This window comes from Puntigrus tetrazona, chromosome 1 (genome assembly GCF_018831695.1).
Source record: "Puntigrus tetrazona isolate hp1 chromosome 1, ASM1883169v1, whole genome shotgun sequence".
In the NCBI taxonomy this organism is placed as follows: domain Eukaryota; kingdom Metazoa; phylum Chordata; class Actinopteri; order Cypriniformes; family Cyprinidae; genus Puntigrus; species Puntigrus tetrazona.
The window spans coordinates 238,846-265,261 of record NC_056699.1 but is presented as its reverse complement, the minus strand read 5'-3'; the positions used below and the strand labels follow the sequence as shown (position 1 = coordinate 265,261).

Here is a 26,416-nt window from a genome sequence, read left to right as displayed (position 1 = left end):
CTGGAGCGATGATTACTGAAAGGGGAAGAAAAGGGTCTAAACTTTTAACTCCTTTATGGCTAATTTGATAGCCTAGATATTAGGTTTTGTTCATGTGGAATGAACACTTTTCTGCCTTGACGTATAACTGGTTTTCTAGGAGACGTGATAGGACTGTCCTGACGTGTTGGATGTGCTCGGTCTCTGTCTTTGAATAGATCAGGATGTTGTTGATGTAAGAAATGACAAATTTGTTATTGATATCATTAAAGAAGAATTGAAATACTGCTGGTGAATTATCGAGCCCATTCGGCATGACCTGGTACTCATAGTGCCCCCTGGTGGTGAGGAAGGTGGTCTTCCATTCATAACACTCCTTGATGCAGATTAAGTTATACGTACTTCTCAAATCCAGTTTGGTATATATGGTAGCTTCGCTTAGTTGTTCTAAGGCAGATGGGACCAGTGGAAGAGGGTAGCGAAACGTGACTGTGACATTGTTGAGTCCACGGAAATCTATGCAGGGACAAAGACCTTTGTCTTTCTTTTCGACGAACAAGAAACCCGCAGCAGCAGTTGAAGTAGATGGATGGATAAAACCGGGCTTCTGAAATATATTCTTCCATTGCCTGGCTTTCTGTTCTGTATAATGGGTAGACCTTACTCTTGGTGGGCATGGCATTCGGGAGGAGATCTATGGCACAGTCTACGGATCTGTGGGGTGGTAATTTTGGAGGTTGAGCCTTACTAAAGGCTTGGTAGTGTAAGGAAATAGTTACTGCCTGATTAGTGTCAGGACTCTCAAATACTGGGGGTAAAACAGGAAACCGGTTTGCAGGGAAAACAATTGGCATGACAAAAGTGGGACCAGTTAAGAAGCTCACCATGGTGCCATGAAATGTTGGGATCATGAGTGAGAGCCATGGAAATCCTAGTATCACATCATGCTTAGGGGAGTGCATGACAAAGAGAGTCTTTCTTAATGTAAGTAGTAGCATAAGTGGTTAAGGCAACATCTTAGCCTTTCGTCCTCCGAGAGGCAAGAGAGACCGAGTTGCATGGGTTCAGGTACTTGGTTACTAAGTCGGTGAAGGACAGTTATTCTCCTGTACAGGCTAGTTCCTGTTGATTGAAATATAGTTTAACTTAATGGACAAAGTCTCTACTCTACTTGTTAGAACGAGCAAATTTTACCGCCATGCTGGAGGTGGGGGCAAGTGAGCAGATAAACTGCGTCAGATGTTCGTTGATGGATGGTATTTTGGTGAGCTGCTCCTGGTTGCTATTTAATGCCTCTTGCAGGTTGGTAACTTCCGCTGGATTTGAGGGAGGCAAAGTATTCTGTAAGGAGGTGGCGGAAGCCGGAGTAGAATCCATATCCAGTTGTTCCATATGCATTATCCGCAAGGGAAATAAGCATAAACATAAGACAGGCAGAGAATTGGCAACACAAAGGCAGTCAGATAGGTTTACAGGTTCAAGGGAAATCCAAAAGGCAATAGTCAATAAACAGGCAATGGGTCTGTAACAGGTCGTGAGCCCAATCAGCCAAACAAGACTAGAGTCGGTGAACGAGGAAACAGGCAAAGATCATACACGTAGCAGGTAATCAGAATATCAAGAGAGAATGCTCACTAAGGCAGGTGAAATGGCAATACTTCGCACTGAGTCTGAGAAGGGCTTCTGGTTATAAAGCCCTAAACAGGAAATGCAGAGGGAGTGGAGTACAGCTAGTACTCCGGTGAGGGCACCCACTGCTGGCTAGGCATTACAATTTCCTGGAGCTGTGCATGCATGCTTCCACTTTTCACAGTCAGCAGAAGTGAGAGAAAAGTGTTTATTATGTTTGAAATATGGATATTTATTAAATACGGATATCTCCATAAATCAAATATATCTGTAAGTACTATGACATGAAACTAATCTATATGCCTTTGACGAGTTATCACATGTCCATTTATGGAACGTAAAAATAATGGCTGCCATTCAAGTATTACCACGTTTGGAAGAGCCAGAATAAGTTTTGCTAATTACTAAGTGAAGATGCTTTAAGTAACTTTTGATTGTGTCAACAAATATGTTAAACCTATACGTGAACATCTTTATAGAAACAGCTCACACACATTAAAGCACGTGTGTGTTTGTGCTTGTAAGGCAATGACAGAGATGTGGGTGTGGTGGTTAAGAAAGAAAAATTAAATTGTTTAAGACAAGTACTCCTTGGTGAACAGAATTAATCGTTATTAGCACTCTTAAATATATGCCTAAAAACAGGCAGGATATTATTGCAGTACTTTCCCATGCAGCTCCTCATTACAGCTCGTAATTACAGTAGCTTTCACCTCGAGGCAGTGCCATCAATCTACACTGCCTCAGCTGTGAGTGGGCATCTATGAAAAAAATATATATATATATATATATATATATATATATATATATATATATATATATATATATATATATATGGAAAAAGAAAGAAAGAAAAACACAGTGCTAATGACCATCTCATTTCCCTCGACCAGTGATGATTTGCTGGTTGACGAGGCAGAGCTACTCCAGTCCTGTCCTATTATTTGAGAAGGCTTTAATTGAAACATGTTTATTTATTGCCCCCTTTGCTCTGAGTGGAAGCTGCTAGCATAGCACACTAAATGACACTAATGGCTGTGATATGAGGGGATGGAATTAAATTAAAAGCTCATAAAATGAAATATGCTTCATATTAGCAGTTTGACACTTAATTTGCCTCCGAATGAGCAGAGGAAATCACAAATTAACTGTCCTTTGTGTTTTCTCCCCATCTCCTGCGGCAGTCTTATTAGGCCATGGGAAAGCACAATTACTGTAGAGGATAATCGTGTGGGTTATGAATTTATACGGGAGAGGGCAACGGTGTGGTATTCAATAATGAATAGAAGGGGGTTGTGTCGACTAATGTGGCTGTTCAGTTTATTTGACCTACACAGGACATCACACACTCATACAGCAAGTTAGGCGGTGTGCCAAAGCAGCAATGGAGTGGGGTTATTATTTGGCTGTTTTTTATTTTATTATTTTCTTTTATTATTATTCTGAGTGAACTACCCACCTGACAACATTGATGAATCTTTATAGTATAGTTCTAATTTTATAGTATTTTTTTTATTTTCTTCTTTCCTTCTCTTTTTTTTTCTTTGACTCCAACTATGACCTTAGAGTTTCACTCTATTTATCCCAGTTTAAACTGATCACTCCTCCTTCAACAAATATACATTTTAAATGCTAAAGAGACACTCTCTGCAGGCTTCTATTTGTTTCACTGGCATGCTCATTATGACTGTTGCTTAATGGTAAGTGTTTCCTCACTGACTCAGTGTCTTTTTCTACTTTAGAGTTATTTCCTCAGCCAAACAAAAGACACTTGCACACATACAAAGCTTGAGTGAAAGGATTTGGTCTCCTCAGTGACTGCTCTGAACAAACAGAGGCATTTACTGCAAGTCAATTGGCCAATACCAGAGTTTACTCAAGAGTTAGAACCTCGTGTGCTCAGAGCAAGCAATAAAGCAACACACTACTAGGCACACTCTTTAATAGACTCACTGGCTGGGCTCAGAGCAGCTGCTAACTAGAACTATAGTAAAAGAAAAATTATACTTTTATATAGGAAAACATATGTTTGGTGAATCAAAACTCTTAAAAGATTTTGAAGTGCATTATGTCACCAATCACCTAACACTGAATTGACCCTAATATCAAGCCATTAGAGGAAATTACATTTACCTTAACTACTGATGTCCCAGTCACCAATTTGGGTCAAATTAATAGCTACAATAATCACAAAGTCTTTTTACAGGTAGTTAATGAGATTTAACTGGACATATTTTATGACTGCTATTCTGAGATATGTTCTGTCTGATATAATTGGTTTTACAATGACATAATACATACATACATACATACATACATACATACATAAACACACATATATATGGAATAGGAATGTTTGTGCAGAGGCTGCTGTAATATTTGTTTTCTCTCACTACTTTACCAAAACTTCAAGAGTTGTAACCCAGATTTGTGTGGTTGGCTGAGGGCGTTGAAGTATTGTTTGTTAGTCAGCTTTCAAAGTCATGCAAGTTAAGCAAAAAAAAAGAAAAAAGACCATATGACCATTTCTGTTGATTGGGATAATACTGCTGCACATTTTAGGCCTATTTTAGAAAGCAAAACACAGCATAAAATCTTGGTGCAAGTATGCACTATTTGTGTGTGAGACAAAGTGCTTTGAATTTTGTTATTTACATAAACTGCTGTCAGGGTGCCTAATCTGTGCACAAAGTGGCGACGCTGTGTTTAGCATAAAGAATAGTCTCTTATCTCAACAGCCCCTGCAGTCAAAAACATGTGCTCTCTATCTTTCTTCATATAAACTCTCTATTTTATTAAATATACATTTACAGTCTCCCTTATAAGGTTTAGCCCCAGGGTGGGTCCCAGCTCCCATCAGTAAGTTTTTAATACTATTATTCAGGATGTATTAAATTGATAAAAAAACAAGATTATATATATATATATATATATATATATATATATATATATATATATATATATATAGGTTTATACTTCATCACATTTTACCTTATTTATTGTACTCTTAAAAAATTTCTTTCTTTTACGTTGTGTAATTTCTTGATTCTCAAATAGCGAAAAATAAATTCTATAAAGCACTGAATATGGCAATGCAATAACTATTCTAATATCTGTAATAACATAGTGACTAAGTCCAAAAAACGGTATCCTTTATGCTATCCCTTTCCAGATTTAAAAGCTTAGCTTTTTCCTCTCTTTTTCTCTATCTCTCCCTCTCTCACACACGCTTTCTCTTTAATTCCTCTTTCTTGCGCTGCGGTGTGAGGACAGGCGGTCAGGCGGTGGCTGGCCTCATGATTAATGATGTTTATACTTGACAGAAAGCTCCTTTATTTATCTGCATTGCTGCTTCGCAGATATCATCAGTCACCTGAATGAAAAATATTCACTCATACCAATTTTGCAGTATAATTGAGTGGAGTCACTTCCCTTCTGTCGTCTTTTACCTCCTTTCTCTGTCTCCCTCCCTCTTTTTTCCTCGTCTCTCTTCTCTTCTGCTATCTGACCGTCTTATCATCGCCCTAGTAATTTTCACACTGCCTCGTAAGATATGGAGAGGCTGGCTTTAGTCGTATTTGACATTAAGCCTCTTCAATTTTCACGAGAGAAGAAAAAGAGAGCGAGAGAAGGAAGAAATGCAAAGTTGCATACCACTTTGTGGAGACGCTTAAGAATGGGCAAAATATCTCTACATTTTTTTCTCAAGCAATTTCAGGATTTGGAAAAAAAGTGAGATAAATTCTTTACGAGAAATGAGTGCAGACTAAGGTAATATCTTTTTTCACTGCTTGGTAATACATTGGTTTCATCACTTAAACGCATGACCAACCCCCTTTTTTTACTTTAAGCCAGTATGAGGAAGGTGGGTATTTTGGAGCTAAGTATACAAGAAACAGATGAGCAAATAAAAACTTTTTGAGGCAATTTTTGTTCCATAAATCAGTTACATGGCATTTCATATAAATATAAACATTTAAACAAAGTGTGACCATTTTAAACTGATAAAATATGAATTAATTATTTACAGAATTTTTCTTTATAATTTATTGTTGTAAAGACTATTATTATTTTTTTGTTAGAATTCCAAATAATTTGGAATTATTTGTGATCAATTACAGATTTATAGATTGAATATGTTTTCAGTAAAAAAAATCATTACTTAATATTGTCGAACTCATATCTATCATTAATATTATATATATATACTGACCAAATTATATATTTGCTATTCAATTGTACGCACAAAGGTAGCCGCGCATGCTGTAGTCTGTATTCCTTCATATCAAAACATGCAATGTCAGTTAAGTCATGATGTTACCAAAAAGGCAATTTATAAACCTACCTTAAAACTGTGCATGCATGTACTGTATTATATTTTATGAGTTACAAGAACATGCCTCTGGTTTTCTAAACTGTCCTGGAGGAGCCCAGCATGGCCTCATCTAACACACCCAATTCAACTCATCAGTGTATTAGAGATTTTTATCCTGAAGTGTGTCAGGGTAAAAAGTGTTAAGTGAAAATATGATGTCACATTCAACAACAGCAGTTCTTAAAAAAAACAGCCAATATAACCCTATAATCAGCTGCTGTGATGTATTAATCAAAGGACAAATAAAAATACTTGGCCCCGCTTTATATTACGTGTATATAATTCTATTTTTACAATACCTATGTGTAATTACATCTGTAATTAATTTCTGTAATTAGATTTATAATTACGCTGTTGACCCATCCTTTACACCTTAACCTATCCTTAAACCTACCCATACCACCAAACTTGGCCCAAATCTTACCTGTATCCCATAGCAGCAAAAGTGTTTTGTAATACAATATGACCATAGTCACTAATATTATAATTTGTAGTTTGTCCTGCTCACGCTGCGCTCTGAAGAGATAATCGCTGTAGTACTTACTGCAGCCTAACTAAACTTAAAGCATCATATACAAGATAATATTATAGTCAACATTTTAAAGGGATCAAAACCTTTCACCAAAGTTGTCCAAAAACAACTAAATCTTGTCTTAGGAAAACTTTTTTGATCCACTTCAAATGTTGACTGTATACACAATATAAACCAGATGATGAATGTTTTGAAATCACTTTCACTCTGCCCGTGTCAGATTGTGTCTTGTTAAAGATTTAAATCCTTTCCACCCGCATACTCATCTTAATCAACTTAATTTAGGGGTGGTTGGATTTATTAACGCACATTTATTTTCAGATCTTAATAGGCTGTATATTACCTCATTGAGAGAAAATAAGTAGTTATATGTGAAATCAGACACAAGCACCCCCATATAGCCAAAATGACCAGTGGCGTCATGCCCATTCAAATTGAGGGTGCTTACCCATATGTTCTATTGTGGCTGCTGTATGTCAAGCAACAAGTTTTTACTATAAACTGATTTATTTGTTTATTTATGTAAACACAGTTCAGTCATGTCAGAATTAGTTCATCATAAATGTTTTTTAATTTTTTATTTTTTTGCATTAGCCAGAAACTATGGATGTTAAATGGTCAAATAATGTGAACCTTTTTTTGCAAAAAAAAAAAAAACAGCCGATAGAAATCTTGACAGGCTAAATTCATGTTTAATTCTAAATTCATCAGATTGAGGCAGTTTAAGGAGTGCGTCTGTCAGTTATTCAGTGTCACTCAGTGGGCCATGACTTTCTTAATTGACTTGAAAAGGCACACCCCTTCTTACATTTTCTTTTATTTGCTCACACCCAACTGATAGTAAAGCTCAATAAGTGTATACACACATATATTGTCATTGAAAGAAATGTACAAATTTGTATTTAGTGATTACTGTATTGTACTTGATGTGGAGGAGTCTGCCATCTATCCATGTACTGAAGCATTGGACCCCTTAAGGGGAGTGGGTTAGAAATGTGCAGTTTCCATTAAGAACTGCTGAGCAGCGGGCCCTGGTCTCTCACTCAGGGGGGCAGTTACAGCGTTCAACCAGCTTTAAAGGACACAGCTATAAATCCTACCTGCTCTTAGCCAGAAACCCTCTGCTGCACTTTCTGTGTCCCAAACACTCTCCATCTATTTTCATGCCAGCTTCTCTTAAGGAAACACTCTTAAAGCACTGTATAAATGTATGTAATGCCAAAAAGTATTTTATTGTTTTTCTGATGTAGCCAGACATACTGAAAATATTTACTTTTTTTGGGACACTTACAGGTGCATCTCAATAAATTGGAATGTCATGGAAATAGTTTTTCCTATTCTATTCTATTCTATTCTATTCTATTCTATTCTATTCTATTCTATTCTATTCTATTCTATTATTTCAGTAATTCAACTTAAATTGTAAAACTTGTGTATTAAAAAAGTTAAATGCACACAGATTGAAGTAGTTTAAGTCTTTGACTCTTTTATTGTGATTAGTGTGGCTTACATTTAACAAAAGCCCACCAATTCACTATCTCAACAAATTAGAATACTTCATAAGACTAATAATAAAAACATTTTAGTGAATTGTTGGCCTTATGGAATGTATGTTAATTTACTGTACATGTACTCAATACTTGGTAGGGGCTCCTTTTGCTTTAATTACTGCCTCAAGTCGGCGTGGCATGGAAGTGATTTGTTTGTGGCACTGCTGAGGTGGTATGGTATGGTGAGTTTGCTGGCCAGTCCAGCACACATACAGAATGATCATTTAAACATCTTTTGGTGCCTTTGGCAATGTGGGCAGGTGCCAAATCATGTTAGTATTTTGCCAAATTTTGTTAGTATTCAAAAAACACAATGGACCAACACCAGCAGATGATATTGCACCCCAAATCATCACAGACTTTGGAAACTTAACACTGGACTTCAAGCAACTTGGGCTATTAGCTTCTCTACCCTTCCTCCAGACTCTAGGACCTTGGTTTCCAAATAAAATGCAAAACCTGCTCTCATCTAAAAAGAGGACTTTGGACCACCGGGCAGCAGTCCAGTTCTTCTCCTGTTATGCCCAGATAAGACATCTCTGATGTTTTCTGTGGTTCAGGAGTGGCTTAATAAGAGGTATTCGACAACTGTGGCTAAATTCCTTCACACATCTGTGTGTTGTGGCTCTTGATGCCTTGACCCTAGCCTCAGTCCATTCCTTATCAAATTCCTGAATTGATTTTGCTTGACAATCCTCATTAGACTGCAGTTTTCACGGTTTGGTTGTGCATCTTTTTCTTCCACACCTTTTCCTTCCACTCAAGTTTCTGTTAACATGTTTGGATACAGCACTCTGTGATTCTTTGGCAGTGAATGTTTATGGCTTACTCTCCTTTTGAAGGGTGTCAATGATTTTCTTCTGGACAACTTTTAGATCAGCAGTCTTCCCCATGATTGTGTAGCCTAGTGAACCAAACTGAGAGACCATTTTGAAGGCTCAGGAAGCCTTTGCAGTTATTTTGAATTGATTAGATGATTAGCATGTCACCATATTCTAATTTGTTGACATTAATTGTTGGGTTTTTGTGAAATGTAAAAATCATCACAATTAAAAGAACCACAGACTTAAACTACTTCATTGAATTTATTTATTTATTATCACACAGGGAAGGCCCAAACATACTGTGAGTATCTGTTAGGGACGTTTGGCAGAGCCCCCTGTCAGAGAGGTCTTCAACTCCCACCTCCGGCAGAATTTTGACATTGAGCCCAAGTGGACTATTGAGTTCTACGACTCCACAGCCAAGGTAGTTAAGAAACTCCTTGGTGGCAAGGCACCAGGAGTGGATGAGATTCGCCCTGAGTACCTGGAGCTGGATGTTGTGGGGCTGTCTTGGCTGACACGCTTCTACAGCATTGTGTGAAGGTTGGGGACAGTGCCTCTGTACTGGCAGTCCGTGGTGGTTCTATGAAAGTCTATGCCAGGGTATTGGAGAGGAAAATTAGTTCGATAGTTGAACCTCGGATCCAAGAGGAACAACACAGCTTTTGTTTCACAGCTTTCCACAGGATTTCATCTCTGCTTTTTGCGGATGATGTTGTCCTGTTGGCTCCATCAAACCAGGACCTACGGCGGGCACTGAAGCAGTTTGCAACCGAGTGTGAAGCGGCTGGGATGAGAATCAGCACCTCCAATCCAGAGGCTATGCTTCTCAGTCAGAAAAGGATGGCTTGTCCCTTTAGTGCAGAGCTGCTGCCTCAGGTTTTAAGTTTTAGCACCTTAGGGTCTTGAGCTTTTGATCGAAAGGATGAGATCCAGGATACAAGTGGCCAAAATGAGTTTCCTCTGCAGGGTGGCTGGGCACTCCCTTAGCTCAGTCACTCGGGAGGAGCTCGGAGTAGACCCACTGCTCCTCCACATCGAGAGAGGCCAGCTAAGATGACTCTGCCATCTGTTCCGGACACCTCCTGGACACTTCCTAGGGAAGGTGTTCTAAGCATGTCCCAGGTCCAGGGAAGACCCAGGACACGCTGGAGGGACTATGTCTCTCGTCTGGCCTGGAAACGCCTCAGGGAGAGCTGAAGGAAGAGTCTGGGGAGAGAGAAGTCTGGGCATCCCTGCTTAGACTGCTGCCCCTGCAACTTGGCTCCCAATAAGCAGAAGAAGATGCCGTTGCCATAAAATAATCATATATAAAATATTTGTAATATATAATAAATAATATCTCAGATTAGATGATTTTCTATGAATTGAATGCAAAAAAAATAAAGAAAAGAGAAATTTAATTCACTTTATATCTTATAGTTATGACACTCTTTTTCAAAAATGTATTTTAATTGCTATCTTACTATAATAATCGTTCTAATGATAATTGGTATTGTTGTCATTATTATTTTTTACTTTTATTATTTTAGTCTGAGGTGAAACTCTTGGGAACAAATATTTAAGAAGCAGAAGACAAATACTTCTTTTGTGCTTGATTTAATCTTATACTTGTCACGATTCACTTTTGTTTGGATAAGCTGAATATACTTACGATATAATGTTTGGTTTTAGGTCTTCTGTAGTGAAATGTGTGATGTTCTCTGCAACTCACATATATGCGTGTGTGTGTGTGTGTGTGTGTGTGTGTGTGTGTGTGTGTGTGTGTGTGTGTGTGTGTGTGTGTGTGTGTCTATATATATATATATATATATATATATATATATATATATATATATATATATATATATATATATATACTGTTCTAGCCCCTCCCAAATGTTCACTCATGATTAAATATCAACGCACTGCTCTTGACATTTTATTAGGTGAACAAGATGGATCTACTGGTGTGACTAAAGTAGGCTATTGCAGCTTACATCCAGCATGCCTGCTTTTCCCATAATGTATATATATATATATATATATATATATATACACTCAACTGAAATATTTTACAGTTTGAAAGTCTCATACTCATACTACACAGCTTACACCCTTTCCATGCCTTACTTCAGTCTCTTTTCTCGTGTGTCCCAGCTATCTTAACTTCTGGAGGTGGTTATGTGTCAGACATAACACCATCCAGGGGTCGCATATAACTTTTTACTTGTGTTTGACTCAGACTACTTCCATGCTCTGAGTTTGAAGATGGGAAGAGCATGGAAGTAGATGAAGAAGAACTGATATATTCTCATTCTTTCTTTTTATTGTACTGAAAATGACATTTCTCTCCTGGTCCTGGTCATCACATATGCTACATTCACACAGTTAACATGTTAAACTTCTTATAAATACACCTTTCAAGCAGTAATATTGCTCTCTGGGATTGAAGCTTTTGAGTAGTGACCATAATAAGAATTGAGTTTAATGCATCATATGTGTGTTAGTTTTTTCACATTTGAAAATATAGTGAAATAACTAGACTAGATTCATTCATAACTTACTTGCCTTTGATGTACCATTGTTTGTTTAGACTTCCTGTGTGGATTTCATGTTTGTAGTGCCCTTATCATAACCACTTATGTTACATTTATTTTTTTACAAACAGCTAACTTTTCCTCAAACATTTCATTTAGAAAAAAATGCTTTTTTCTTTTTACTTGATGTTTTACTTTGATGTGGAACAAAAATAAACACAGCAAAATATTTTATAAATGGAGATTATTTTGCAAAGAAAAAATCTAAACTTTGTCCAAGTAAACAACAGCACATAATGTAGTTATGTTTGTAATAGAGGAGTCAGAGACGAGCTGATCCATGTGCAAAGCTTTTAATATAAATCATGGTCAAAAATACATGCAGGGTCAGATAACGGCAAACAGGTATGGATCTGGCAAAGCACAAGAACAGTCCTATGGCAAGCGTAGGTCTATGAATGACAAACAATATCCAGCGGGCGAGACAAGAGGGGAAGTCAGATGATCAGCAACACTCCAGGCACAATACAAAGTAAATCGGACACAGAGAGAAACAGGGGTACAAGCTAAGTTATACTAGGCAGCTAGATCAGTGACTGAATAGTGTTTAAGTAGAAAGGATGATGAGATAACAAGAGGGAGGATCTAATCAATTACAACGGAAACTAAACAGGTGAGCAGAGGGAACATAGAAACACTGAAACAGTGGGGAACATACATTTCAAAATAAAAGTCCAGAGACAAGAAGATAGGGGAACATAGATTGTCACCATGACATAACCCACCTCCAAGGAGTGGCTTCCAGACACTCTAAACAAGCAAAAGTTAATATCCAGGAGAGCAGTTTAGTAGAGGCAGAACAGGGGGATGGACAGCGGGCCAGGTCCAAGTGGAGAGCTGAAAAGCGGGGCACCCCAGCGTAAACCAGAGCAGGCAGAGCAGGGTAGTAAAGCAGTGCAGGAAGAGCAGGGTGGTATAGCAGCGGCGCAAACAGAGCAGGAGATCATCGGGGCAGCACAGAGGGAGTATGCAGAGATGGAGCCCACCAGAGCCAATCAGACAAAGCCTGAATCCACCAGGGTTGAGCAGGAGGTGCAGGAGCCCACCAGGGCCAACCATGGGTGGAAGTCCCTGGATGACCTTTGTGAGACAGGACAACCTGTGAGTTAACGGGGAGACTCTTTGGCTGTGACAGGACAGACTGTGAGTTTATGTGTTACCAATGGTAGAGGTCCAATGGTGAATGCCACCACCTAAGGAGGGTCTACAGCAGATGCTGACACCTCTGGAGTGATTTAAGAGGATTCGTGGACAGGTAAGGCCTCAGGGGCAGACTTGTGGGCAGGTGAGGCCTTAGAGCAGTGGTTCCCAACCGGTGTGCCGCGGCACTAAGGGGTGCCGTGAGATCTTTTGAGGGTGCCGCCAAAATTTCAACAAAATTTTTTTATTAAGGCAGAATCAGTGTAAACAGTATTCTCATATCATCTAGGACTAGGTATAAGGTGTTGTTGCATGCAAACTCTCGAAATGAAACAAATAAATAAATAATAATAAAAAAGCTACAGAGATTTTAAATATCTATTTCCTTATAAGGGTGCCGGGAACTTTTGAAAGGCTTTCCAAGGGTGCCTCAAACAAGAAAAGGTTGGGAACCACTGCCTTAGAGGAATGCAATACAAAGCCATCACCATTGTGGGAATTGCTACAAGGGAATTAGTTCAGGAACAGTAAAGGTTGAAAGCTTTGGCTTAGGGATGCTAGCTGTATGTGCTGACGCCAGCGGTGTAATCCTCACACTGGATAGAGTCAGTATTGGAAAACTGACCTTGAATATTTAGGTGAAACAGACCCTTAGATGGACAGATGAGTCATGATGAGACTCGGAATGATCTGATCTGATGTGACGTGTCTCTGGACAATCAGCTCTGTGAGGTGACATGTCTGAGCAGAGACGTGACATGACTTAAGCAGATCAGCAGTGTTTTGACGTGAGTCTGGCCAATTAGTGGTGATCCGACATAATTCTGGCAGACCAGTAATCATATGGCAATCAGTAATGGCAGAACCTGGCTGGTGAAAATCAATAGTGACTTGACCTGACTCGTGCAGATCAGTGACAACTTCATGAGATTTATGAAAATTTTACTTAACTTTTGAAGATCAGTGATGACCTGACTTGACACCTGAGAATTAGGGATGCCATGACTTGTTCAGGTGTAAAGTGACATGATTCTGCATAATCTGTCATGATGTGGCTTGACTCTAAGAGGTCAGCACAGTCTTGAAGAGATTCTGGCAGCTCAGTGAAGCCAAGTTTGACTTGACTAATGAAGATCAACTGTGGCTTGACTTGAATCAGGAAGATTTACTGCAGCTTGACTTAAGTCAGGTAGGGTCATCGTGATACGACAGGGCTCTGTTGTGGCCGCCATCTTGTGCAGTGTCTCTAGCTCCTTGGCCATCTTGTGCAGGGGCTCTGGGTTGGCAGCCATCTTGTGCAGTGACTCATGGTTGGTGGCCATCTTGTGAACTGGTGTGACAGCCATTTCAGGCATGAAAGCAGTGTTGTGTTCCTCTGCGACACCCACGGTTAAATGAAGAGCCAACACACAACAAAGCATAGTCCAAAAAATTAGGTAGTGATGATCGTGCACCCTTGTTTTTAAATTCAGACCTCAACAACTGATTAATATCATTGCAGAAAACCTCTATTAAAATACAGTTTGGTAACTCTGAATAGTGAGAAATGGCTAGAAAATCATTCCAGTGATTGTTTACCTTGCTTCAGGGCGAAATAATATCCTTGTAATGTCCATACCTGGCTAGTGTCCACTCAAAAAGCTGCTGGAGCAGATCCAAGTGCAAAGCTTTTAATATAAATCATGTTTAAAAATACAGACAGGGTCAGATAACAGCAAATGGGTGTGGAACGGACAAAACAAAAGAATAGTCTAAGGGCAAGGGTCTACGAATAGTGAACAGTATCCAGAGGGCAAGACAAGAGGGGGATGACGAGCAACAACCCAGGCACAATAAAAAGTAAATCAATAACACTTTATTTTGCTGGTCCGTTATGAACATTCTGTTCACAATAAGTAACTTTGCACCTACATGTCAACTAACTTTCATTAGATTATATTTAGACTGTCTGACTAATATCTTCTAACTCTTTATTTTTGATGATCTTCCAAAAGACATTCTACTGACTATAGGTACCTGTTCAAGAACATGTCAACTTATTCTAACCCTAACTCTAACAGTCTACTAATACTCTACTAACACTCTAATGAAAGTTAGTTGACATGTAGATACAAAGTTACTTATTGTCAACAGAATGTTAATAAGGGACCAAGTAAAACCAGTAAATTGGACAGAGAAAGAAATGGGTAGAAGCGAAGTAATACTCAGCAGCTAGATTAGGGGACTGAATAGTGTTTAATTAGACAGGATGATGAGCTAATCAATTACCAAGGAAACTAACAGAGGGAACATGGGAACACAGAAGCAGTGGGGAACAGACAGTTCAAAATAAAAGTCCAGAGACAACAAGACAGGGGGAACATAGTGACAACATTGTGATACCTAATACTTATAGGGTGGGGAGAAAAGCGGTCTCTGCATTCCCATATTTCTGAATCGTCTAAATTCTTTAATCTGTACAAATTAACGTTGGAGGATATATATATCTATTTAACTTTAAACATTACATTTTGAATGATTAGTTAGGGACAGGTGTGGTGGTAAGGCGGTGTAAGGAGTAAGGAATGGGTCAACAGTGTAAATATAAATGTAATTACAGAAATGAATAATTTATGATTTAATTACATATATGTATTTTTAAAAATATAAGTACAATGTAAAACCATGTATGTACACAATAAGTGCATTGTACCAAATGATTAATTTAAATGTTAAACACAGTAGTTAAAGCCACCTAATATAAAGTGGAACACTTTCACTGTCTCGAGGCCACAGAAAAGGACAGTTTTATGGTTCTCTTGGGTACAGTGTAGAATATACATCTCCACCCTGTTCCCACTCAAACCCTTTTATCTCAACATCTTCTCTGCCTGCTCACTCACTGTGAGTGTGAAAAGAACATAATTTCACAAATAAGGAAGAACACTATTCCTCCTCTTTTGCTCAGAAATCCCCAGAAAACTCCCATAAAACATCCTTTCGGTTATAGTTTAGATGTTCTTTTTCTCATTATCAGAGATTTGTGCAGAGCAGCTGTGAACTAGTCTTGACCTTCCTTTTGTACTGCTATACAGCAATTTAATAATTGTAATAATAATAAATAATTACATTATAGTTACATTTAAAGATTTTTATGCTTTTATTGGATAGGGCAGTAGAGAGCACACAGGAAAACATTGGATGATTGGGGGTGGGGAGGTGATCAGCAAGAACCTCGAGATGGGAATCAAACTCAAGTGCTAGCACAGTTGCTCTATATGTTGGCACAATAACTACAAGGCTATTCTGCCGACAATGTATAATAATTTATTTGCAGATTGCCAACTTAATATACATAAATAATGAAAGAAATATTTTTTTTCTCCCCAACTAGACAACTAGATTATAATCCCTGAATGAAATGTACAATATAATGAGACCATTCAACAATAATCTATCATAATACATTGAAGTAGTTGCAAATAATGTTTCACATATTTTTTAAATGTACAAATTACACTACATTATTATGCAGTATTCTGTAAGTAGCTCACACATACAGGAGATTATAGGGTTCAAAACTGGTTACCAACATTCCTCAAAAATAAATACATTAAATAATTAATTAAATATCTACCCACACACATTTCTTATGTAAAACAAAATGTATAAACACTATTGTAAAATAAAAAAACTATAAACACCTATCACCATTATTTCTCACCTTCTGACATGATATCTATTCAGCATAATAATCATACATCATTCTCCGCTTTCCCTTAACCCCTCTTACTATTTTTTGCTCTCTCACAGGTTAGGTTTTACACTTTCTAAGCTTTTCTGTCTTTCTTTCCAAGTTTCGCTCCTTCTGTCTTTGTTCTTTGATCTCACTGAAAAGATGAACATTAAAGAGCCGCCTTTTCCCCTGTCAGGGGCCCTCTCTTGCTTCCCCTCATCATTCTCCTGTTCTGTCCTCTCTTTCACCACTGTTTCTCTCTACTTGCTCTCCTATGACCATTTCTCCTCTCCTCTGTCTCGTCTTTTTCTCTCACTGTCGTGCAGGAGTTCTGGAATCATGCTCCAAGAAGTACTTGTGTGATGGTCAGAGAATTCTGGGATCTCATTCTCTCTTGCTTCAATGAAGAATCTGCTCAATTCAGGAATGCTTTGGGATATAAAAGACAGCTGCTAAAATAAACTGTCCGATTTTATAAATTTTCTTGAGATCATATCTCTATTAACCTCCACATATATATATATATATATATATATATATATATATATATATATATATATATATATATATATATATATATACAAAAAAATAGTTTACTTTGATATATGCAAGCTAATATTTATTTTACTCTCACTACATGTACATATTTTTGCAGAACTCAGATTATAGCAGGGAGCTGTTAATGCCAGTTTGTTTAAACTGCAAAAGTCACAGCGTTGTTACGCTCTACTGCCAGCATAATATTAACACAGCCTGACACCATTTCCTGATGAAAAATAACACAAGCATGTCAGTCCAAATTTGTTCATTGCAACTTTCTACTGCAAGCAGAGCCTCACGAGGAGAAGAAACTGTATTGACTGGAGACGTGACAAATGTGTAGAATGAAAGAAAGGGAGAGAGAACAATGAAAAAAAGTGTGTGTTTGTGGAGGGGGGTCAGGAAATGGTTTCCATATGTGGTGCCCTCTTTCTCCTGCAGTCTATTCATGATATAACCATTCAAAAGTTGGAATGCATCTCATTGCATTCTCTCTCTCTTTCTCTACATGTCAAACAGACTTTTGTTATTCTGATTTATGGGTTCACACCATACACAATATAATGCACAACCAATGCTGCTACATTTTCCATAGTTCCTAAAGTATATTTTGAAATATATATTGTGTATTTAAAATATAAATTATATATAAACACTTATATGTTTTTTGTATTTCAATTTGCATGCATCCATTCTTTAAGACCTTCTTTATTGTTGTCTTCTTTGTCTTTCCTATAACTATTCACTGTTTAGATTTGTTATTTTTAAATATTTTTTTTTCTTTTGAACTTTCTATTTATTGTCATTCTCTTCTGCTCTCAGTACCATCTTCCATGTTAGAACTATTAAGCATAAATATAACAGTGTAATTGTTAATTAACCTGAAATGCTCTGTTACATACACACACTCAAAAAACATAGTAGCCTCACTGAGATGCAGAAACAAGAGGCTGTTTGTACCTTCTAAAACAGGTTAATAATAAGTGTTTAAAGTTACAAAAAACAGGTATTTTTGTACGTTTTAAAATGACCACAATTGATTTATGTGTTTGAGTGGGTGTAAATTCAGTACAGGTCATGTTAGGTTTGTTATTTTTTTGCCACTGCTGAGGGCAATTGATTTTGTAGCAGTGTGAAAGCTACTATTGCAAATATTGATTTTGTAGTAAAGTGTCATGATAGAAGACAAATAATCATTGTAAGTCCTTTTGTCACAAAAGTCATGAAAGATTCATCTTAAAAAGTATGTGTGCGTACTTGTGTATTTAGTTTGTGCAATAGAGGCTATAGTTTCGGTGATACGGGCTTCAGCGCTTTAGTAGTTTGCTTATGTTTACTGATTATGAAGACACACTATGAGGGTGCTGTCACTCACACATGCATGCCTTCTACTATTATGCATATGGGAGTGTTTTGGGAGGAAGTATAAACATGTCTTGGGATTGTGGACGTGCAGAATGGCCCATAGTTCACAGTGAGAAGGAATAGCGTCGGTTGACTCAATCTTTCCAAAAGCTAAACACATATTCCTTAATAAGTGAACCTGAATGGATCTGGTGAAATTAAAAACTGGCAGAACCTTTCATCTTCAAAGTACTGTGAAGTAGAATATGACTATATACTTTTTGTAAAGTTCTATTGTGAGCCTACTCTATATTACAAGAAGATGTTGAGTGACCTGGCCTTAAAACCTTATTCCAGTATAGTACTAAGAATCATTGAATCAATTCTTTTTTTGCCCTGCAATGAAATAAGCCACCCTGTAAGATTTGTATGAAGGTTAATCAGTAGCTAAACTCAAAAGCTTGCTGATTTGAATGCGAGATCTTGTCATATTAATATTCATGTTTCTAAGTTAAAAATGGTGGTTTCTAACCAATTTTTTTCATTTTTAATGATTATTATTTTTTTATAATAATTATTATTATTTTATGCCTACAAATACTAGAGATAGCTGTAAAATCCGAGGAAACATTACAGTAGAAACACCATTCAGAAAATGGAAACATTTTATTTTTTAAACACAGCACACTACTTTATTTTATTTATTTTTCTAACGAGGCAAATAAAATGATAATGCACTCAGCATCAATCTATGGAATTCTCAGGGTTTTTTTTCTTTCCTAATTTAATAATGCAACAAACTTATCCTCCCTGCTCCTGCTGATATAGAAATAAATTTTCTTTATTTTGCTGTGCTTTTAAATTACTAAGTGTAGGTGATTCACGTAATTCCTGAGTAGTTGCAGTATGTACAGCCAGTTCTGGAAGTTTTTGTGCTGTTGCCTTTATACACCAGTACAACTGATTTTAAATAAAGCAATCAAGATATACTTGAAATACAGACTTTCAACTTTAATTTAAGGGGCTTGAAATTATAACATAAAATGCCTTAATAAATAATAAATGTATAAATAAGCTATTCTTTCACCATGTGAAAGTGGTCCTGGAGCTGACACACATCCAACTATTATCTAAACATCTAGACCAACAATTCTAATTCTGACTGGCCATTGCGTTAAAGAAACTAATGTCTGTGATTGACTACACTGCCCAATGGTGTTTGTGTGAACAAACATTTGCACTGGACCAATTGCCAAATCCTTTTCCCCAATTTCCTATTTTTAGCACCTCATTTGAAGGTACTAAGCACAATCTAGCTTTTTAATAGTTTGTATGCCATGTGGTTATATGCGCCAAAATTTAGGTGCTTCTTTTCTCAGTGGTAAAAAATTATTAGCCTGATCCGCTCAATAGTGAGTTGCGCCACCCAGTGTGCAGGCAAAAATGCATTTTCAGTCAGTAACATCTATCATGCAGAAAAGCCAAAAAAGATCAGTTCTTTGCCAGTGTGTAGGCACTGTTCATCTATGACTTACTTTTTAAAATTATGTGTAAAAAGGTCCTTCAAGGAGAAAAAATAAATCTAATTAATTGGATTTGGTTATTTTACTGTTTGTTACATATTATTTCATAGTAGCTTTTATTTTTATATTTTCAGCTTTTTGTATTTTCAATTTAATTTTAACAATTTTGTAATTTAGTTTGTGCTTTTACCATTTCTAGGTATTTTATTTATTTATTTATTTGAACTTTGATTAAAAAAAATATTTCTAATACATTTCAGTTGACTGACCTTTACCTTGCCTAAAACCCTTCAGAATTCTTTTGAATGGTTTCTTGGCACTTCAAAAGAAAGTTTTGTTACATCCAATCTTGTTCTTCATTATGAGAAACGGGCCAAACTCTTTCATTAGTGGCTGGTGAAGACTCCTGAGGCTGACAGGAGAGAATTCAGAGGGGACAAGCCGTAGTGTGTAATTGGGTCCGTCCGGTCCATCTGGTCCTTCAGAGAGGTCACTTAAAGTCAAAGTTCTCCACAGGAATTTTCTGTAATTCATTTAGTTTTTTTTTAAACTGCTTGACTCTTTTTGGAAGTAAGGCATTCTATTTGCAAGAGTTAGTCATCTTCTTTTTTTGTTTGTTTGTTTTCCATTTCATTTTTCATGCAAAGCACACTCAAGAGCACACACACATATGTATATATATATATATGTGTGTAAAATACTTGGGGCTGTGTAAGGGCTGTTTAAGACAACAACACAAAAAATCCTCAGCAGACTTGAGTGACACTCACCATCTCAAGAAAATATGGCAAGGCATTGTGGGTAGTGGTGAGAATTCCTGGCTGTCTCCGTCTGATTAAAATGTGATGTGTTGAAAGTTGGCTTTGATCTTAGGAAATGTCTGCAAGGGGAGCAGTTGGAATTTAGCTTGGGCTTTTTCCCTCCCGCTCTCTCTGTGATTTGGCCCTGCAGATGGAGGCCGATAGATAGTGTCACCATTCATTTCCTGCTCAAGCTCCTACACCATTCTGTGCAGACACAAGACCTGGAGCAGGGATACGAAATGAATGGATCACATGCCGAGCTTTTGTGGCTTGTGCATAGCTCTGTTTTATTCTATGCTTCTTTCTAAATGTATGCATGTGCTTTGGATTGTACATGCACAGTTAACATGACATTTTGCAAATAACCCCAAAGACTTGGAACATCACACCCCACGGAATGAGCGGAAGAATACACCACATAAAAAAGACTCCTAAGGTGCTTAAATGCTTTTCTTCGTCTCTGATTCCAGGCCTCCTGCACTGGCGGCCAGCCCGGCATTTTCTGATATCTCCCTCATCCGGATCTCACCACATCGGAACCCTTCCGTGGGGGCGGAGTCACCCTTTAACCCCCCACATCCATACATTAACCCCTACATGGACTATATCCGCTCTCTGCACAGCAGTCCCTCTTTGTCCATGATCTCTGCAGCCAGAGGCCTCAGTCCTGCAGATGGTGAGTACCTTAGTGATTTGTTCTGGGCCTGCTAAAATTCTTAGAAATCCATCTAAATATCAACCTATTGTGAGCAGAGCACACAGTTCTAAATATTAAACACAAAATGCAAATTAAAATATTCTAAGTGTTCTGCACAAAACATGTCCTTCAGAAACAGATAATAGATTAAAAATATTTCTATTTATAAGGTTCTATCTATAATTCTGCCAATCTATCTGGTGAAACCTGGGATAATGTAGTCATATACCCCTAATTTTATGTATCTGTGGTGCTTCTCTCTGGAAGGGGAAGCCCATAGTTTGATCATTTGGCTGGGGTCACTCTCTTTGATCTTTGTCTTATGCCAGTAAATCTCTGGAGGAACATTCAACATGTCAGGCAGAGTGTAGTGATCATATCCTGAGTTAAGATGGGGGTGAAGTTCAAGGCCATGGTTGAAAGCAGAGGGAATGATGAGAAGTGGAAAGGGTTTAGAAGATGGACCCAAGAGGGGAAGCCATTTTGGTTTCTTGTGTGAAGTCGGACTGGTAAATCCATTACAGGGTCAGCAAAGACAGCTGTTTTTAAAAGGTCTCTGCAGTATGCTGGCCTCTTGGTTTTCTCCTCAGGCATGGAGTTTTAATTGAAGCCTGAAGCACACATACCAAAGTGGGGCAATCAGAGGGGCCTTTCACAGGCCACAGACAATCACAGCTGTATCGAACTGTGGTGCCATTTCACATGGCGCCATTTTTCTATGTACCGAGTGTGTCAAAGGAAGACATGAATCATTTCCAAATAGTTATTGACTATTCCCAGAGAAGAAACCCGAATAAGGGATAAATTAAACTTGTTGATGTAATTTGGTTTGATGTCACATTTTTGTGGTCTTGGTTAAAAAATAAATAATTATATATATTATGACAACCTGTACAAATATTTAAATTGCACTTAAGGAAGTTTTAAATGTTTAACTCTATAACAGAATTATTTGTGTACTCCATGTTTTGTATTTAAATGTACACATTCAAATAGTTTCTGTAATAAAAACTTGTTTTCATAAAATAATGATAATAATAACTGGATTGCATTCTAAAATTGCTGTTAGGCAGTGAAGCCACTGGAAGTGTTTTAGCCAACAATCATATAATTCCCTCTGGGGAAGTGAGCAGCATTGACTCACAGCCAAACCACTCTCCTAAAATCACCCAATTTGAAGAATACAGTATCAGTCACACAGGATTCATTTTTATTTGGGTAATATATTTAAATCGTTAAGGTGGACGTTTCTGCTGCGCACTTACCGATCCAAATAACTAATCCAAGTACATAATTATGATGACAGACAAACATGAACAGAAGTTGATTTAAATATACAATGAATAATGCAATGCAAGTCTCTGTTCCTATATTGATTTATGTTGTATTGGTTTTAAACATTTACTTGCATCATTTTGGAAATAAATCTTCATGTCTTCAAAGAAACATGACACCATGACATATTTTTTTTATAATAGGCTCATTTCCAACCCCCCAAGAATTAAACAGTTTGAATCCATTCAGCTGATCTCTGATTGTGGTGGTAGCACTTTTAGCGCATTGAATGGGTCAAAATTATTTATATTTTTTGTTTCTTTTTTGCCAAAATCATTAGGATATTAAGTAAAGATCATGTTCCATGAAGTTATTTTGTAAATTTCCTGCAGTCATTGTTGAATTTTTTACTTCACCCCAAAATGAAAATTTTGTCATTAATTATCTGTAAAAGCTTAATTCGTTCTCTGAACGTTTTTGGATGTAAACCGGGAGGCTTTTGAGTGTCCTATTGACTGCCAAGTAAATAACACTGTCAAGGTTTAGAAAAGTTTTTTTATTTTTTATTTTTTTGGTTCCTGAAGTTTTATGCATTAGTAATATTATGCTTACCTGTTATATACAAACACAGGGAGTATTTTTCCATTATCGTTATTCATTTTCAAGCCAATATCTATGCATTTTTGAATGAGGTATTTGGCTTAGGGCAAGTCCCTTACATATTCTGCGAAATTATTAATAACTTTTTTGGAATTCCATATGCAGCCACCAATTCATGTTAGTATAAACAATAACCAAAAATCATTGGGAGTTGTATTCCTCTTTTTCTTTATTTTTTTTCTGCTTGCTTTCCAAACCTCTTTTGAAACACATTTTTTTGTAATCTCCCAGATGCCAACATGCTCCACCAGCAGAATGCCTGCTGGCTCTGGTGGTGCACCATACTGAGGGTGCATATTCATCCTTAAAAATCACCCCTGCCATTCCCCACCACCAGTCCATCAGTTCAATGCCAACATCCCCCATTTAGAAATTCCACAAAGCTTTTTTCTACATGTGAACGGGAAATGAGGCACATTACAGTTTAATGCAAGAGCCAAGGCAAGATGGAACAACAGAGACAATTAAGGAAGCCCCCCAACCCCTCCCTCACTACTTAAGTCATAATACCCACATCGAATTAATTTGGAATTTCTTCTTACATTCACACAACCAATCAGAGATGCATATTCCATGCATTCAGTTTGGGCCTCAGTTGAGATCCTTTCATCCGCTCTGTTCATTTCTTCTGGGGAAGACAGGATTTAGCCACAACACTTTGTGCAGCTAAAATGATTTTGTATTTGCATTGAGAAGCACTGCGTCAGTCTTTCTCTTTTTCTTTTTCTCTTTTTGTGTGTATGTGTGTGTTTGTGAGTGTGCTTTCTCAGTTTTGTTGTTTGCATAGAAAAGCATGTTGCCAAAGGTTTATTTTTAGGATCCATTTCTAGGACCTGTTATCACTCTGTTGCTAAAGTGTGGGAGGAAGATACAGGCGACACATGAAAGAGAGACAGACCAAATCAGACAGAAAGTCAATTTCAGTTGTTCACATGGAAAATTCTGCCTTCTTTTTCCCTAAAATGAAAATGGTTAATTAGATATACAGATATAACATGGCAAAATGTCCAAGTTCTCCCATCCATATAATGAAGGTGGAACCTGAGGTTGTCAAGCTCTAATAATGACAATAAAGCACTATAAAAGTATTATAATATATATATATATATATATATATATATATATATATATATATATATATATATATATATATATATATAACTCCACAATTCCAGGCTTGGCCTCTATATTAAGAATTTAAACAAGGTCATTTAAGATTTGTAGGCATAAACATCAAATGAAATTCAAAGTTTTTTATTTTATTATTTTTTTTTTCTAAACTTACTGATCCAAAACATTTGAACAGTGGTATATTTGTGATTATTTGTAGTTTTTCGAATGATTGATGTTTTGTATAATTGTTTTGAACTTTCAGCACCCCACACCAGTTTGACCACGGCTGAGTACTACCACCAGATGGCCCTACTTGCAGGTCACCGCAGCCCTTATGCTGACATTATTCCCTCAGTGGCATCTGCAACAGGGCCTACAAGTAGTGCCCTGCATATGGAGTACTTACAGGCTATGGAAAGTAAGTTCTCCTCTGCTTACACTTTTCTTATGTTTCCTAGGTGTCTAATAGGGGTAGATTTAATACCTTATCCATGCAAAAAGTCACATGATCCTTCAGAAATCATTCAAATATGCACATTTATTATCATAGTTCTCACATGGTTTGGGGTTAGTCAATACAATATATATGTGTGTGTGTGTGTGTGTGTGTGTGTGTGTGTGTACTATATAACATATAAGGAATACGTTCCAAATCTTTCCTTCTAAACCATTTCCAGTTAATTACACTGTTAAAATTTTTACATTGTCTTAATGTTTTCAAAAAGGGGGGTAAGTGTGCACAGAATGTATGCAAATGAGTTATTTTGAAGTGTAAATAGGAAATTAAAGGCATAGTGATTCGTAGTGAGGTCAGGTGGTTGGTCTGTTAGTCTTTGATGAGAATGCATTTAGTCAGTCTGTCACCAGCTTCCCCATTCCTCACAAACTAATTAAAACTAGCCAAACTTGCATGGCTATCAGAAAATTAATTGCTATTAAGTGGGAATTGGAATGTCCCACTATTCATCATTGGAGAAATCCTTTCTTCTATGGGACTGTTTAAGATTAATAGACTGAAATAAAACAATTAGAGCCATTGTTTTCAAATGGAGATGTTGGCATCCCCCTACTTCAAATAGCCTGTGAACAGCCCTTAGTAACTCATCCTATTTTAACAGTGTGTGTTCTGTATCAGCCAAATTAACACTTTAAAGCTCCTTTTATGATATATAGACTCTGAAAGGGGAGTGAATGAGTAGAAGTGCATTATCAAGGAGCTTCTGTTAGTAATGGGGATGGGATAGCACAGTGGTAGTTTAGACATCAGTGTAATTACTTTTAGAGAAAAACTGACGAATAAAGGATTTAACATGTCCTGTGCATTTATATTTAAGCCACACATTTTTAATGCATTAGCGGCTAATTAACCAATGTCAGTTTGATTCTGTCTATTAAACACCTGGACCCTCTGTTTGTTGTAGATTAATTATTAAGGTAGAACTATTTTTTTTTTTCCCTACATCCACATTTTTATAAATTTTTTTGACAGAATATATGTTTGACCATAAATGTAATATTTACCTATGCTACAAAAGAGCAATTTTTCAGTGATTGGTAGGTTTTAAACACTTTATTTATTGTTATGAGTTTTTTACCCATCATTTTTTCATTCATCCATTTAGCATTTTATTTATCAGCAAATATTGACTTTTCATTGAATTTTATACTTGTTTTGCTTATCATGTTTATGCTAGTTAAATTGTTAATAAATTCTTAATAAAAACTGATGTAAAGCAAGTTAGGTCAAAACTGAAACACTATGCTTTTTCGTGCAAGCTAAAATTTCTAGTTTAAAACATCTTTTTGCATTTGATTTTTCTACCAACTTAGCCAACTCATGTAAAAAATAAGCCAGAATTGTTTATTTAAAAGCAGTTTAGACTGTCTTGGAGTTTATGCTCATCCAAACTGGTCTTTGTAGCAGGAAAATCAATATGGCCTTATAGACTGCAGAAGATATTGTATATGGGTGTTTATTATAATGTATATAGAATATTTGTCTGTGGATTCGTGTGTGTGTGTGTGTGTGTGTGTGTGTTTGTGCTTGTGTCTATTTACAAAGTCTTGAATCACAGTTCAAAGCAGAATGCCAGCAATAATGGTAAGATGTTCCAAATGCAGGAATACAAACACTCTCT

The 26,416-nt window shown here is 37.0% G+C and overlaps 1 protein-coding gene across 1 annotated transcript in view; it reads left to right on the top strand.

Annotated features, from left to right (window-relative positions):
- Nucleotides 1-26,416, top strand: part of gli3 (GLI family zinc finger 3) — a 150,881-nt gene that overhangs the window by 96,342 nt on the left and 28,123 nt on the right. Inside the window, exons 5-6 of the mRNA XM_043247627.1 lie at nucleotides 21,004-21,209; nucleotides 24,541-24,696. Coding sequence (XP_043103562.1) covers nucleotides 21,004-21,209; nucleotides 24,541-24,696 — 362 coding nt within the window. The remainder of the gene's footprint in view (nucleotides 1-21,003; nucleotides 21,210-24,540; nucleotides 24,697-26,416) is intronic.